Source organism: Stigmatopora argus, chromosome 14 (assembly GCF_051989625.1).
Source record: "Stigmatopora argus isolate UIUO_Sarg chromosome 14, RoL_Sarg_1.0, whole genome shotgun sequence".
Classification (NCBI taxonomy): domain Eukaryota; kingdom Metazoa; phylum Chordata; class Actinopteri; order Syngnathiformes; family Syngnathidae; genus Stigmatopora; species Stigmatopora argus.
In genome coordinates this window covers 8,233,049-8,246,725 of record NC_135400.1, presented here as the reverse complement: position 1 = coordinate 8,246,725, position 13,677 = coordinate 8,233,049, and the positions used below count along the sequence as shown (strand labels likewise).

General features: G+C 39.3%; 1 protein-coding gene across 1 annotated transcript; it reads left to right on the top strand.

Moving 5' to 3' along the window:
* Positions 1-13,495, top strand: LOC144088305 (CCN family member 1-like). The gene is made up of 5 exons (XM_077618635.1): positions 1-220; positions 3,131-3,344; positions 6,567-7,007; positions 7,450-7,628; positions 10,725-13,495. Exons 1-5 carry the CDS (start codon positions 170-172, stop codon positions 11,031-11,033), a joined length of 1,194 nt encoding a protein of 397 aa, XP_077474761.1. The 5' UTR covers positions 1-169; the 3' UTR covers positions 11,034-13,495.
* The last annotated feature ends 182 nt before the right edge of the window (positions 13,496-13,677 follow it).

Below are 13,677 nucleotides of genomic sequence, written 5' to 3'. Positions count from 1 at the left end.
TAAAACTTTGATCGATGACATTAAACAAGTGATGGAGGATGTTTCATGAACGTAGAGTGAATTGGATGTAATCTTTTGTGGGCAAACTCTATTGTTGTCGGACCGCAAGAGGATTAATTCTTCTTTAACAAGTCACGCTTCTTGTCTTCTATGTGAATCAGCTGACAGCATGGGCAGACTGCTGGTACTTGCTGTCATGCAAGCGGTGACAGTCGCTTTGGTGAGTGTGAGAGCTTTATCATTTTCTCCAATTGACTTTCCATACAATGGAAGTGCAGAAACAATGGATATAAGCCACTCTAACAATTGTTTATGTATTACCCAAAAGCCCGATTGTATAATTGACCGAAAACACTTCATGAAAAAATGCCACAATGTGTTTATTATCCCATTGTTTTCATCTGATATGGATTTTTTATGACCAAAAATTTATTCATTCATTCATTTTCTTAACCGCTTATCTTCAGAAGGGTCACAGGGGGTGCTGGAGCCTATCCCAGCTAACTACGGGCACCAGGCAGGGTTCACCCTAAATTGGTGGACAGCCAATCGAAGGGCACAAGGAGATGGACATGTGTCGGCCTCACAGTTCTGGGGTCCTGGGTTCGAATCCAGATCGGTCCACCTTTGTGGAGTTTGCATGTTCTACCCGGACTTGCGTGGGTTTTCTCCGGGTACTCTGGTTTCCTCCCACATTTCCCAAAATACCTCTAACCCTAACCTTGTCCATCACCCCGTGCCCTGCAATTGGCAGGCCACCAATTCAGGGTGTTCCCCCGCCTCGTGCCCAAAGTCAGATGGGATAGGCTCCAGCACCCCCTGCGGTTCACAAAATGGATGAATGAATGCCAATATAAGCTATTATTATTAAATAACTGTCCTAAAAACTCCACTAACGCAACAAGAACATTTGTCTTTTGTTTTTTGTATATAATGTTCATATTATGATGAAATTATGAATATTTTACTTTATCTATTCATTTGGGTTTGTGGCTATCGAATTGAATTGAATTGAATGGAACACAGAAACAAGGGTTAAAAAAATCTTACCGTTCTATAGGACTTCATATTAATTAATTAATTACTGTTTGCCTTTGACGGCAATAGACGTCAAATCCATTTGGACCGGGATGAGCTGTCAGTGATTAGTGATAAACAATCACCGTGGAAATTTTAAAGAAAATGACTCATCTGAAGTCAAAGGCACATCAAGGTGATTATTTAATCACCCCAGTTCAAATGGATTTAACATCTATTGCTGCCAATGGCAGTGATTGAGTGAGATAATGAAGCAAGTAGTATATATGCATAAACTGATGATGTGAATGTTTTTTTTAACTGCAAATGATTAAAAAGAAATAATGTTTTGTTGTTTTTTTGCCAAAAATAAAATCTAGCAACCAGTTATTGTTCCATGATAATTATTTTGTTTATTTTTTTAATTATTACTTTCTATTTGGGGACTGACAGCACAAATAGAGAAAAATAGACAGGTTAAATGTTTCAATGTTTAGCAATATTTCAACCCTTGGCCAAGTGACTATTTTTATTTATTATTTTTATTATTATTTCAAAAAGAGCTTGAGCCCTTAGACATTGCATTTTAGCTGATGTAAGCCACAACATTAACATTTCGAATACAAGTCTGCCCTATATGACCCCAAAAAGGATGCAATTCCTTCAAAATATTTTTATGAATGAAAAATATGAATCGTGTTAAAAGAAAACTAAATTAAAATGAATAAAAACAGAGCAACACAGAAGACAATTGTTTAGCATGTCTGCCTTACAGTTCTGAGATCGAGGGTTCAATCCCTGGTGGGGATGTTCTCCTCATGCCTGCGTGGGTTTTCTCTGGGTTTCTTCCCACATCCCAAAAACATGCATGGTAGGCTCATTGATCACTCTAGCTAGGAGTATGTGCGTCCATGTTTTTAATCTCCTTATACCCTGCGATTGGCTGAGAGCCAATTCAGGGTGTCCCCTGCCTATTCTCTATTGTTGGTTTTGACAGGCTCCAGCACCCTCGCGACCATTGTGAGGATAAGCGGCTGGAAAAATTGATGGTTGGTTAAAATTTGAAACATACGTACTGTATTCATGGCCGCTAATAACACTTTAAAGTATTTTTTTGTTAAATTTCATAGTATTTAACTCATTAAGATAAGGATCAATGCCAAAATTCATATGAATTTACTGAGTGCACATGTTTCAGTGCCATTGAGGGAGTTACACATCTAATCTATTTTGAAATTTCTTCATTCGGCCCTATTGAAATGGATTGGATGTCTATTGCAATCAATACCAGCCAACGTGTTTAATGGCTGGCCTGGAAAGGTTTTTTTTTGCGGTATCTATGTTTTTTTGTCCTATTGCCTTTTTTAAAAGTCCTTTAAAAATAAGGGAAAAATCCATAAACCATATTGCCAGGACCAAATATGTATTTATATATAGTAACATACTATAGTATATCTCTAAGTACCTCAATAGAGGTAGTTAAGTTGTTGCATCACGTTCATTTTGTCTTCATTAGTATTCTTTGACTGGTTTATTTTTCACAGTGGACGATTTTCTAGGTCGTTTTCTTACCTGACACGCCGAAACATGTCAGATAAGAACACAATCTAAAAAAAAAATCATTGTCTGTGAAATGAACCAGTCAAAGAGGCAGAGAAACTACATAACATAAAACGCTGAGATACCCCACCAGTCCGTGAGGGGGATTCTATCTGTCCTTGTTTGTTACAATCAGAGACCATTCATTTTCATAAAATGTCTGAGGTTGTTGCAAGTTATTTGAGTGTATGTATGTGTGTGTGTGGGAGGGAGGGAGATGGTACAGAACAAAAGATGTAGGGGAGGTGGTGGTGGGGTTCGGGAACATTGCTTTCATCCATTCTAAACCAGCAAAATCCTGGTAGAAGGTGACGGTTTGTTACAGATATCCCCGTGGGGATTGGCACAGAGCTGGGTATTCAGCCATTGCTCAGCCTGGTGAACTTCGAGGAATTTCTGTGATGTTCGTAACTTGAGTCTAACTATTGTCCTGTGATTTCTAATGTAGCTCTCCATTGCATGGAAATCGCTCCAAGCAGTTTTGACATCTTGTACATCCCTTTCTATTACATAGGTGACTGCAGAGTGTCCGGTGGTGTGCGAGTGTCCAGCCGGGCCACCCTCCTGCCCCGCGGGGGTCAGTTCTGTCCCAGATGGATGTGGCTGCTGCAAAGTATGTGCGGCGCAGCTAAACCAGGACTGTCACGAAGGACAACCCTGTGACCACCATAAAGGCTTAGAGTGCAACTACGGCAACGATGTTGGCCGTACCCACGGCATCTGCAGGGGTAAGAAGTGGTGAGATGGCCACCGCAGAGAGTGGTTTTGGGATTTGATCGGATTTCATGGGGTTTTCTAAAGCTCAGGCCAAGTTAAACTGAATTTTTTGGACTATAAGTCGCACCTGAATATAAGTTGTACTAGCCAAAGAATGCGCAATGAAAGGGATAAAATATATAAGTCTCACGGGAGTATAAGTGCATTTTTGGAGGACAGTTTTTTTTTTACATTTTTCAGACACCAAGAACACCACATGTTAAAAGAATAGTAAAATAGGGAACAATAGACAACATGTCATTTTATTATCTCTTATTTTATCGTATTAACAGATTTTTTTGGATCACTATAGCCTAACAAACACAAAATAATCTGTTGGGGGTCAGAGTTAAAAAATAAAATACACATATAAGTCGCACCTACGTATCGTAGGCCCAGCCGAACTACAAAAAAAGTGTGACTTATAGTCTAGAAAATACGTTAATATCAAAACTGTTTTGAATGAATGCATCTGGACACTTTCAATGCAAATTGTTATGCAATCATGATAAAACAGTATCCAATGTTATAAAATAAAATATCAAAAATAAAACTTTGGTGCCACTTTAAGACAGACTTGACCATAAACCAAAATTAAACAAGCAAAAATAAACACCACGGGAGATCAAGTAGTGTGGTCCAGTTATTGCTAAAAGTGGAATTGGGTCAACATTGCATGTAATCAGAAAGTGACAAAACTTAAAAATGTTTGGGGTGCTGGAGCCTAGCCCAGCTGCCTTCAGGCACCAGGCGGGGGGCACACTGAATTGGTTGCCATCCAAACGCAGGGCACGAGGAGGCGGGCAAGCATTCATGCTCACACTCATACCTAGGGCCAATTTAGAGTGTCCAACTAGCCTATCATACATTTTTTTTGGAATGTGGGAGGAAACCAAAGTACCCGGAAAAAAACCACACAAGCCTGGGGAGAACACGCAAACTCCACACAGGAGGATCGACCTGGCATCGAACCCAGAACCCCGGTGTCATTGAATTTTTCCTTTTTGTTTTCATCGCTTACGGCAGGGGTGTCAGACTCGGGTTGGTTTGCGGGCCGCGTTAACGTCAACTCGATTTCATGTGGACCAGACCATTTTAGATATAATATTTAGATTTTTTTAATATAAATGGATTAAAAGAACTGGATTAAAAGCCCTGAATATTCAGTTTTTTATAGACAATGTTTATTTTAGCTTTTTTTTAAATATATTTTTAGATTTTACAAAATGATTTTTGAACTAAAAACACAGAAAAAAAAGATTTAAAAAATACAATTATTGATTTAAAAGGGGGCAAATCAGGAAATTTAATATACATCTATACTCTTCCTTTTAATTTGATCCTAAAACAGAAAGTCGGCACTCATGATTTACTTTCCCGGGCCACACAAAATGATGCGGCAGGCCAGATTTGGCCCCCAGGCCGCCACTTTGACACATGTGGCTTACGGTATGTGTTTTGTCGATGTTGCCAAATTATTATTTTAAACAAAAACGAAACAATTTTACAAAATTTCACACTAACATAAAATCGTACTTTTGTCTTCATATAAAACCTGAAATTTGGATCTAAGACATCTTGCCATTGGCTTATTTTCAAAATGATGAATTTAAAATCATTCAATGTCTTTTAAGACATTTCAATGATCCGCAGGAACCCTGCCTAAGGGTTGTGTAAGGGAATGTGTATCTTCAGGGAGGAGAATCTGGCTCCTGAGCCATAAGCTGCAGTTTCTCTTTGATAGGAGCTTGAGGTTTGAAGCCAGAGCCACCTTTGAAAAACAGAGCACCTTCATGAGCTGCACACGGAAAACCGTCCAAGTCCGGGATTTATATAAGTAGTTCAGTGTGTACACAAACAACCCCATGAAACACACAAACACGTGCACACACAAGGTGGTATTTTTATGTGTTTATTTGGGGGTGTTTCTATATAAAGGGGGGTATCTGGGGTGAAGTATGAGGGTGTCCCACAAGGAGAGCGACATTGTAAACAAGTCAAAAATCTTTTATGGGCTAAGAATAGAATTTAATGTACAAATTTGGAGATAGTGTTTCTCTCCTGTTTTATGTTTCTCCCAGAAGGCTTGATAAATAAGTGTAAGCCTTAAAAGGGCACTCATTGAAAACATTGTCTGCCATTGATGGTGCTAAACACCCAATTAATTTTGACTGGGAAAGGCGAATGGTTAAAATAAATTGGAGATCTAGGACTGTCAATGATATAGAAACATGAGCCATTAACCCCAGTTTAAATACATCGGATGTCTATTCTTGTCAATGGCAGGTAATGAGTTAAACAGTTTTTAAGAAATTAAGTCTTCGTGGAGGGGCTCTGATTAGTGTTTATTTGCTTTTGCTTTGTTTTTGCATTAATTTTAGGGACATTTTATTTTATAATGTTTACATTTATTTATAATGTTATCTATTGGTAAAATTATATCAAAAATGATTCATAACTTTATATAAAATTTTGATCTGAGGTCCATATATGTGGACATCACTTAATAATGTCGTCTATTGAAAATTAAGGTTGATATTGATTAGATTTTTTAAAAAAAATCCCTACAAAAGGGTTTTAAAAGAGTTAAATGTTAAAGAACACACAAAAATATCAGAGCATAGTATCTATCTCAAATGTTTCTTCTCCGTTATTTGTGCTGTCAACTTTAAATTACAAAATAGTAACTTCAAAGGAAACAAATTCGATCTTGTGGAATAATTCTATCGAACAACAGATTTAGTGAGTTAGTTAATAGTTTCCTTTTTGGCAAGAAACATCAACAACAAAAACTCAAATTGATTATATGATTAATCATCTGCAACTTTGAAAAAATATTGAATGACAGCAAAGGCAAACAGCAATGTTTTTTATAAAAACCTAAAAAAATGTTAAGTTGACTTTTTAAAATTATGACTGATAGTCTTGGAAAAAGGCACGCACATTCTTACAATAAAATTTTAGCAAACAAAAAAAAATACAATGGAATACAGCGCCTGGGATTTATCTTTCAATATCACCAACACACTTTCAAACGTTTCTCCAAACACGATGAAAACCTGAATATTTTTCATGTTTTTTTAAAATACTTTTTCTGTTGTACAATTTTATCCAAGTGTAAGGGCACCATGCAACGTGTATAAAGAAAGCTTTGTGGGATACGCTGCTAATCATCTCGTCTTTCTTCCTATTAGCAAAGGCAGAGGGCCGTTCCTGTGAATACAATGGGCGTATCTACCAAAATGGCGAGAATTTTCAAGCCGGCTGCAAGCACCAGTGTACCTGCATCGACGGGGCGGTGGGTTGCGTCCCTCTTTGCCCCAGCCACGTCCCCTTGGCATCACCTTCCTGCCCGGCCCCGCAACTGGTAAAGGTACCAGGCCAGTGCTGCCTCAGCATCGACTGCCACAAGGGAACGACCATCATGCCACCAGCACATCGTCGACCTCAACCTCCCAGTTACCCGCCGTACCCCTTCCTCCCCTACCCCGTTTACCCTTACGTGAAGCCGTACGCCAAACCTTACCAGAAGCTGTACCCCTACAAAGCCAAAAACGAGATGGACAGTCTGGGAAACGAGCTTATGGAGGTGGGCCGCAAATGGGACAAGCCGCGTGGCCACAAGCACCTGGCGGGTAAGTCATGAGTTGAGCGTCCGTCTGTTTCCTGTGCGCAGTAAAGCATCGTGTTTTAGCCATTTTGACCCCGGGACACACAAATGGCTCCACTGTCAGCCTTTCGCTGCGAGTATGTGTCAGCATTTACGTGGGGCTTGTTTTCCACTAGCTCCCTGCACACCAGAGGTGCTCTCTCTCACACATACACACAGGTCTCATACAGCACATACCTCTGTCACCCAGCCTTCCCTCTCTGTAATCACCCGCTCTATGTGTTAGTGTTGCCTTTTCACTGAATGAAGCCAGTGTGCTTTACATCTCTATTTGCCTCTCCTCCTTCCCTCAACCCCCTCCCCTTCTGCCATTTCAACCTCTAAATTAACGTTCGCTGATTTTATCCTGCAACTTTCTGACCCGTTTTGCGTTGGTACTTCACACTGGATTTTGTTCTTTCTCACAGCATGGAGGCAGGTGGGAGATCAATGCGTGGTCCAGACGACTTCCTGGTCGCAATGTTCTCGCAGTTGCGGGATGGGAATTTCCTCCCGCGTTACTAACGACAACGCTCGCTGTAAGATGGTCAAGGAGACCCGACTGTGTAACATACGGCCATGCAGCTCTGTTTCGATCCCAGCAAAGGTGAGGAATATGCCAGATGCCACCTTAGTTTACCAAATCTTCCATCACATAGCTCCTCCTCCACTACATGATTTTGTACAAATAAGTTCCAACACATCAACAAGGGCTGGCTCTAGAGATGACTGTGTAGTTCCCCTCAAAAAGAGTGCATTCAGCCAAAGCACCTTGTCTGTTCGTGTCTCACATGACTGGAACTCAATGCCAATTAACATATGTGAACTCCCTTCTCTGAATCTCTTAGCTAATCATCTTAAAGCAGGGGTGTCAGACTCGGGTTGGTTCGCGGGCCGCGTTAACGTCAACTCGATTTCATGTGGGCCGGACCATTTCAGATACACTTATATAGACTTTTATAAATGGATTAAAAGAACTGGATTAAAAGCCCTGAATATTCAGTTTTTATAGATCTAAAACAAAGTTTATTTTAGCTTTTTTTAAATATATTTTTAGATTTTACAAAATGATTTTTGAACTAAAAACACAGAAAAAAATCGATTAAAAAATTACAATTATTGATTTAAAAGGGGGAAAATCAGGAAATTTAATATACATCTATACTCTTCATTTTAATTTGATCCTAAAACAGAAAGTCGGCAATCATGATTTACTTTCCCGGGCCACACAATATGATGCGGCGGGCCAGATCTGGCCCCCGGGCCGCCACTTTGACACATGTGGGTTAGCATGTCGGCCTCACAGCTCTGGGGTCCTGGGTTCAAATCCAGGTCACATCCATCTGTGTGGAGTTTGCATGTTCTCCCCGGGCCTGCATGGGTTTTCTCCGGGTACTCCGGTTTTCCTCCCACATTCCAAAGAGTGTACATGGTTGTCCGTCTCCTTGTGTCATGTGATCGACTGGCCACCAATACAGGGGGTCCCCCGCCTCTGGCCCGGAGTCAGCTGGGATAGGATCCAGCACCCCCCCGTGACCCTAATGAGGATCAGGTGGTTCAGAAAATGAGATGAGATGAGCATTGAACAAATTGTACAAAGTAAAATGTGTTCATCCAAGGCTACCAATCCAATGCAATGTTGCCATGCAATACCCCCTAAGGGGCTGGTATATTATCGGGGTAACATTAGAGCAATTAGTGAAACCTGCCCACCAAACACCCTGGGAGAATGCTCAACCTCCCATTTATTCATATTCCAAAACATTTGAGTTAAATGGCACAGGTGGTAATATATTCCTATATTTCCCACATTATATTTTAGAATTAAGTTGTGCTTGTCAAAGCAATTTTAAAGTAACATTTTTATTATATGAATATATTTGCAAACTTTATATATTACATGATAAAAATAGAATAAATAAAAAAACTGTTTGAAGACTGAATTTTAGTTTCAAATATATTTCATTAATTCTACTTGTGTTCAACACAACACAGAAGGCTGGTTTTCACTGAAACAGCATTAATTTCATGCTAATAATAATGAATAAATAAATAAAAAACATGTAAAACCCAAGATACATTGTCTACCACACTATTTTAGCCTGTTTTTCTTCAGTAAAATCTCCAAAGCCAAACTATATGCCTCTAATACTAGAAGGATTGTATTTTGGTATTGTCACATTAAAGTAATTGTCCCACTCAGCCATCTCTTTACTGTGCAATATTTGTTAAAAAGCACTCAAATCACCCACTCTTTTGTTCCTTCACATAATCATCATGCACACCACCCCCGGCAAATGTTCTGCCGACCCACTCAGGAGACTTATGCCTTGTTACGCACCTGTTTCACGTAATGTTTGCATAGCTGTCGTAGGCGTTCAGATGTGCATGACTGTCATTTGTTGCTTATTGTTGACATGCTCTTAACTCGTGCAGTGTTCTGACCTTTTGTTGTTTTCTCTGTCTCTTGACTTTAGAAAATTAACTTTGCTTTCAAGTCTGTGTTTGGGTAATGACTTGTTTCACACTGCTAGTGCCAACAAAATGGTAATGCGATATCACTGGGCTGTCTCAGGAATGCCGTTTTCTGCCAACTGTTTACTTTAACGCTAATCCAGTGGGTGGTGCGTAGGCATGCAATAGCAGGGGTGGCCAAGTCCGGTCCTCGAGAGCCCCTATCCAGTCTGTTTTCCATGTCTCCCTCCACCAACACACCTGAATCAAATCATTGGGATTGGTATGAGGCTTCTGGACAGCTTGCTGATGAGTTGATCATTTGATTCAGGTGTGGTAGAGCAGGGAGATATGGAAAACAAACTGGATAGGGGTTCTCGAAGACCAGACTTGACCACCCCTGCACTAGGGCTTGTATCATCTGACATATAACATTGAGAAAATAATTAAAAATTGGGAAACTTTTTAAAATGCTGCCTTAATTTTGTACATGTGTAAATGTCTGCAATGGTGGAGCATCCAATGAATGATGTCCAATTTTTAAAATTTGGGAATTTATAATAATTGAACTATATAAAAAATTCTGTTCATTCATTTGCTGCTATTCCATCTTGTGAGGCCAATGACTGCCAGTATTAAATAGTTAACACCGAAAATGTAAACTCTATATCACAATATTACCATCAAGAGTAGACCCAAATCAAATTATACTAAGACCACAAATTTCTGATGACCTTTAGTCGCGTAAAAACAAATAAATAACTGCGTAGCAATATTTTTTGCAACCAAAAACCGCATCTAGACATTAGTTTATCGATATTTCAACATTTCTCGATACTTGACAACTGTCCTCATAACTGAGAGGGTATTAGTTTGAACTGGTCGCCGCCCAATCCCAGAGAAAATAGCATTATAAACCCAGGGGGATCTCAAAAATGTAGTAAGAGTACCACCACCTGTGTGGTGTATCCATATCAACGAGAGTAATGCTATTTCATCAACATGAAAGAACAAAAAAATGCATTTCATGTTTAAAAGCAGATAAAAGCTAAATAAAATCCAAGCGACCTGGAATTGAACCCACGACCCTAGAACTGTGAGGCCAACTCGCTAACCACTCATCCGCCAGGCCGCCCGTATTCTTTAATATGCCTGTTTTTAAGAAATTTGAGTTAACGGACACCAGTTGATAGACACTTTTTCCAGGCAAAGATATCATCAATTTAATCTTGCTCCTCTTTCCCTACAGAAAGGAAGAAAGTGCTCTCGTACCCACAAGGCCCCCGAGCCTCATCGCCTGTCCTACGCCGGTTGCAGGAGCACTCGCCTTTACAGGCCCAACTACTGCGGCGTGTGCAAAGACGGCCGGCGCTGCTGCTCACCCCGCCGCACGCGCACCGCCAGCGTCACCTTCGCCTGTCCCGACGGCGAGCGCTTCACCAGATCCGTCATGTTCATTCAGTCGTGCAAGTGCAGCGACGAGTGCAACCACCTCAACGAGGCGGCCATGCCTCCGCAGCTCTGGCTCTACGGAGACACACACAAGTTCATTGACTAGTTCACTGACTAAGCTACACAGAGCCTACATTCCCATCAACAACAACAACAACAACAAAAACATTGTATCCCCCACACAATGTCCCTATTTCACAGGGTAAAAAGGCACTTCCTATTTCAAGATACTTGTGATTTTTTTTTTTTTTTCCATTATGCCAGTTTATTCTAAATCTAATCACTTTTTTCACAATACTGTTTACCAACATTAATTGAGCCAAGACCAAGAAACTAAAATAAAACAAAAACTATTGTGCTTGAAGTCAAAAGAGCCTTCAAAAATAGTAAACCATAAATGGCAAAAATGTGTTTACACTATGCCAAAGACTGACTAAATTAAAATTTCAAATGATTTTTTTTAAAATCCTCTACAGTGTATTAATCAGTTACAGTTCACTTTTTTTTCCTTTCAAATATTATGGAACAACTTTTAAGTGTGAGAGCATTTAACGAAATCCATAAGTACATAACTATTTCATTAAAATCGAAGTTACTACGCAGTGTTAATTCTCCAACTAAAACATATGCCTTTTTTCTTACTACACTAACGTATTTTAACTCATTACTTGCCAGTGACGCTCAATTCCTATTGATTGGGAGGCCTGATAGCACTTTATTTAAAAATCTTAATCTTAAATCATAAAGACCTGGCATTTCAATGATGGCCTAGAAAGGGTTAAACTTTATTTTTCTTTATTATTTGCTTTGGAAAACACATTATTTGTAGAAAAGAGGTCTATATATGCCAATGATATAAACATAACAACTCAAAGCTTTTCCACTAGATGACAAGAGTAAAGAAAATATCTAACTGTTATCAACCATACATTATGTAAATCCATTAATCAATACTATACTTTTTTTTGCTCAATAAAGGTTTAATTTTTTTAATTAAACTAGATTGGGAGAAAAGTAAACAACATGGATATTTCAATTATATAGCCATCAATATGCGGATGATATTTAAATAACAAACACACACACACACACACACACAAAAACATAATTTATATATATTTACAAATAGGGAGTTGCTTTTCAATCACCCTGTAGAATCTTGGAGTTTTTTTCCTGGATTTTTCAGAGAGAAAGGCTAGAATTGAACATCGCTACTTTAGTGTAGATTTAAAATGTGGTGTTTTTTTGGTCCTTGATGGAGAGTTTTGCTTCAAGCTGTGCACCAAGACCCCCCTTGAACTTTTGAGACTTTTTTTGCTTGCTGGGGATGTAAATAGCGGAGACACAAATACACAATTAATTGTTGCTGATTTATTTTGTTGTTCATGAGGGGAAGCGGCCTACTATAGTACTGATAAACCAAAAAAAACGTGGAGAGTACTTGACCCAAAGGCCTGATGATAATGATGATGTTACTTTGACATGCACCAGGCCCTCATTTGGTATTTATTCATTTCTATTTATTGTTGGGTTTCACACACAAGCACCAGAACAACAACAACAACAAAAGAGATCTGAACTACCACAGATTGACCTTGATTATATTAAAGATGGATGACGGTTACAGAAACAAAAAGATGAAATGATGTGTTGAGGTTTGAAATGCATGTCAAAGGTTGTTTACACAGCTGGATTTATCCCCATGCTTTGATTCCACAAGAAACTGAGGCATTTAGCAAGCATCGGAAGAACAAGCCTGCCTGAGAATCTGGCGTTGGGAAAAAGCGAGCGCCTGTTTCTGCGTAAATTACAATCCTGAGAGATAAATCCTTGCTCCCTTGGGTTGCTATAAAAATTGCACACTGTTTGTACTGAGGTAAACCTATCATTTGTGATGGGAGGGCGTAACCGCCGCGCTGGCGAAAAGGGCCTGTCATCAAGCAGCTTCACTTGGAGGCTGAGTCATGAACTGGAACCATTAGTCATGCTTCTTGCTGGTACTGGAAAGTGGAGGCAATGGAGAGACTGTTGTGAGAAGCGTGTTTTAGCCTCACAGCAGGCAACAAGAAAAATGTTATGGACATTTTTAGGGAACTGGATGCAGTCACACTGCTTGTCCTTACAAAATACTTCGAAAAATTCGATTCAATTAGTCGTGCTGGGCCATAGTGGTTTGAGCATTTTTTTTTCTCTCTCCCGACCATATAAGCTTTCTTAGTGAAATTATGTCAGATAAAGGTTTATTTTTTTGGGGGGGATTGTAGGCCATCTGTCCTGTGCTGTTTGCCTAAATAGATGCCGTTGCTCTGAAACTATACCTTTAGTTTTGTTATAGGGACAAACTAGAGCAGGAAAATCCAGGCTATATATGGGCCAACCTTTTTACCAGTTGTTCTGAAATAGTCCGTGTATATTTTAGCACTGAATACATGTGGATTGGGATTTTGTATGCATTTCAGTGCAAAATGTTGAGGATTGTGTAAATCTATGAGTGTACATTAGAGTCCATCTGTAATAACTGCAGCATGATTTGAAATGTTTAATCCATTAAAGACTTCTACAGAGTCAGTTATTTTTGGGTACAAAGAAAATAGTATCAGCCATTATATACATAAGTCAGTGTCAGGCGGTATGAAATGTTAAAATCATATATAGTGCGGGCAAATTTAGGTCACATTAGAGTTGAAATGGACAGGTCATGTGCAAATTTGTTATTCAAAAATGAATGGGAATTAGAACTGGCAATAGAA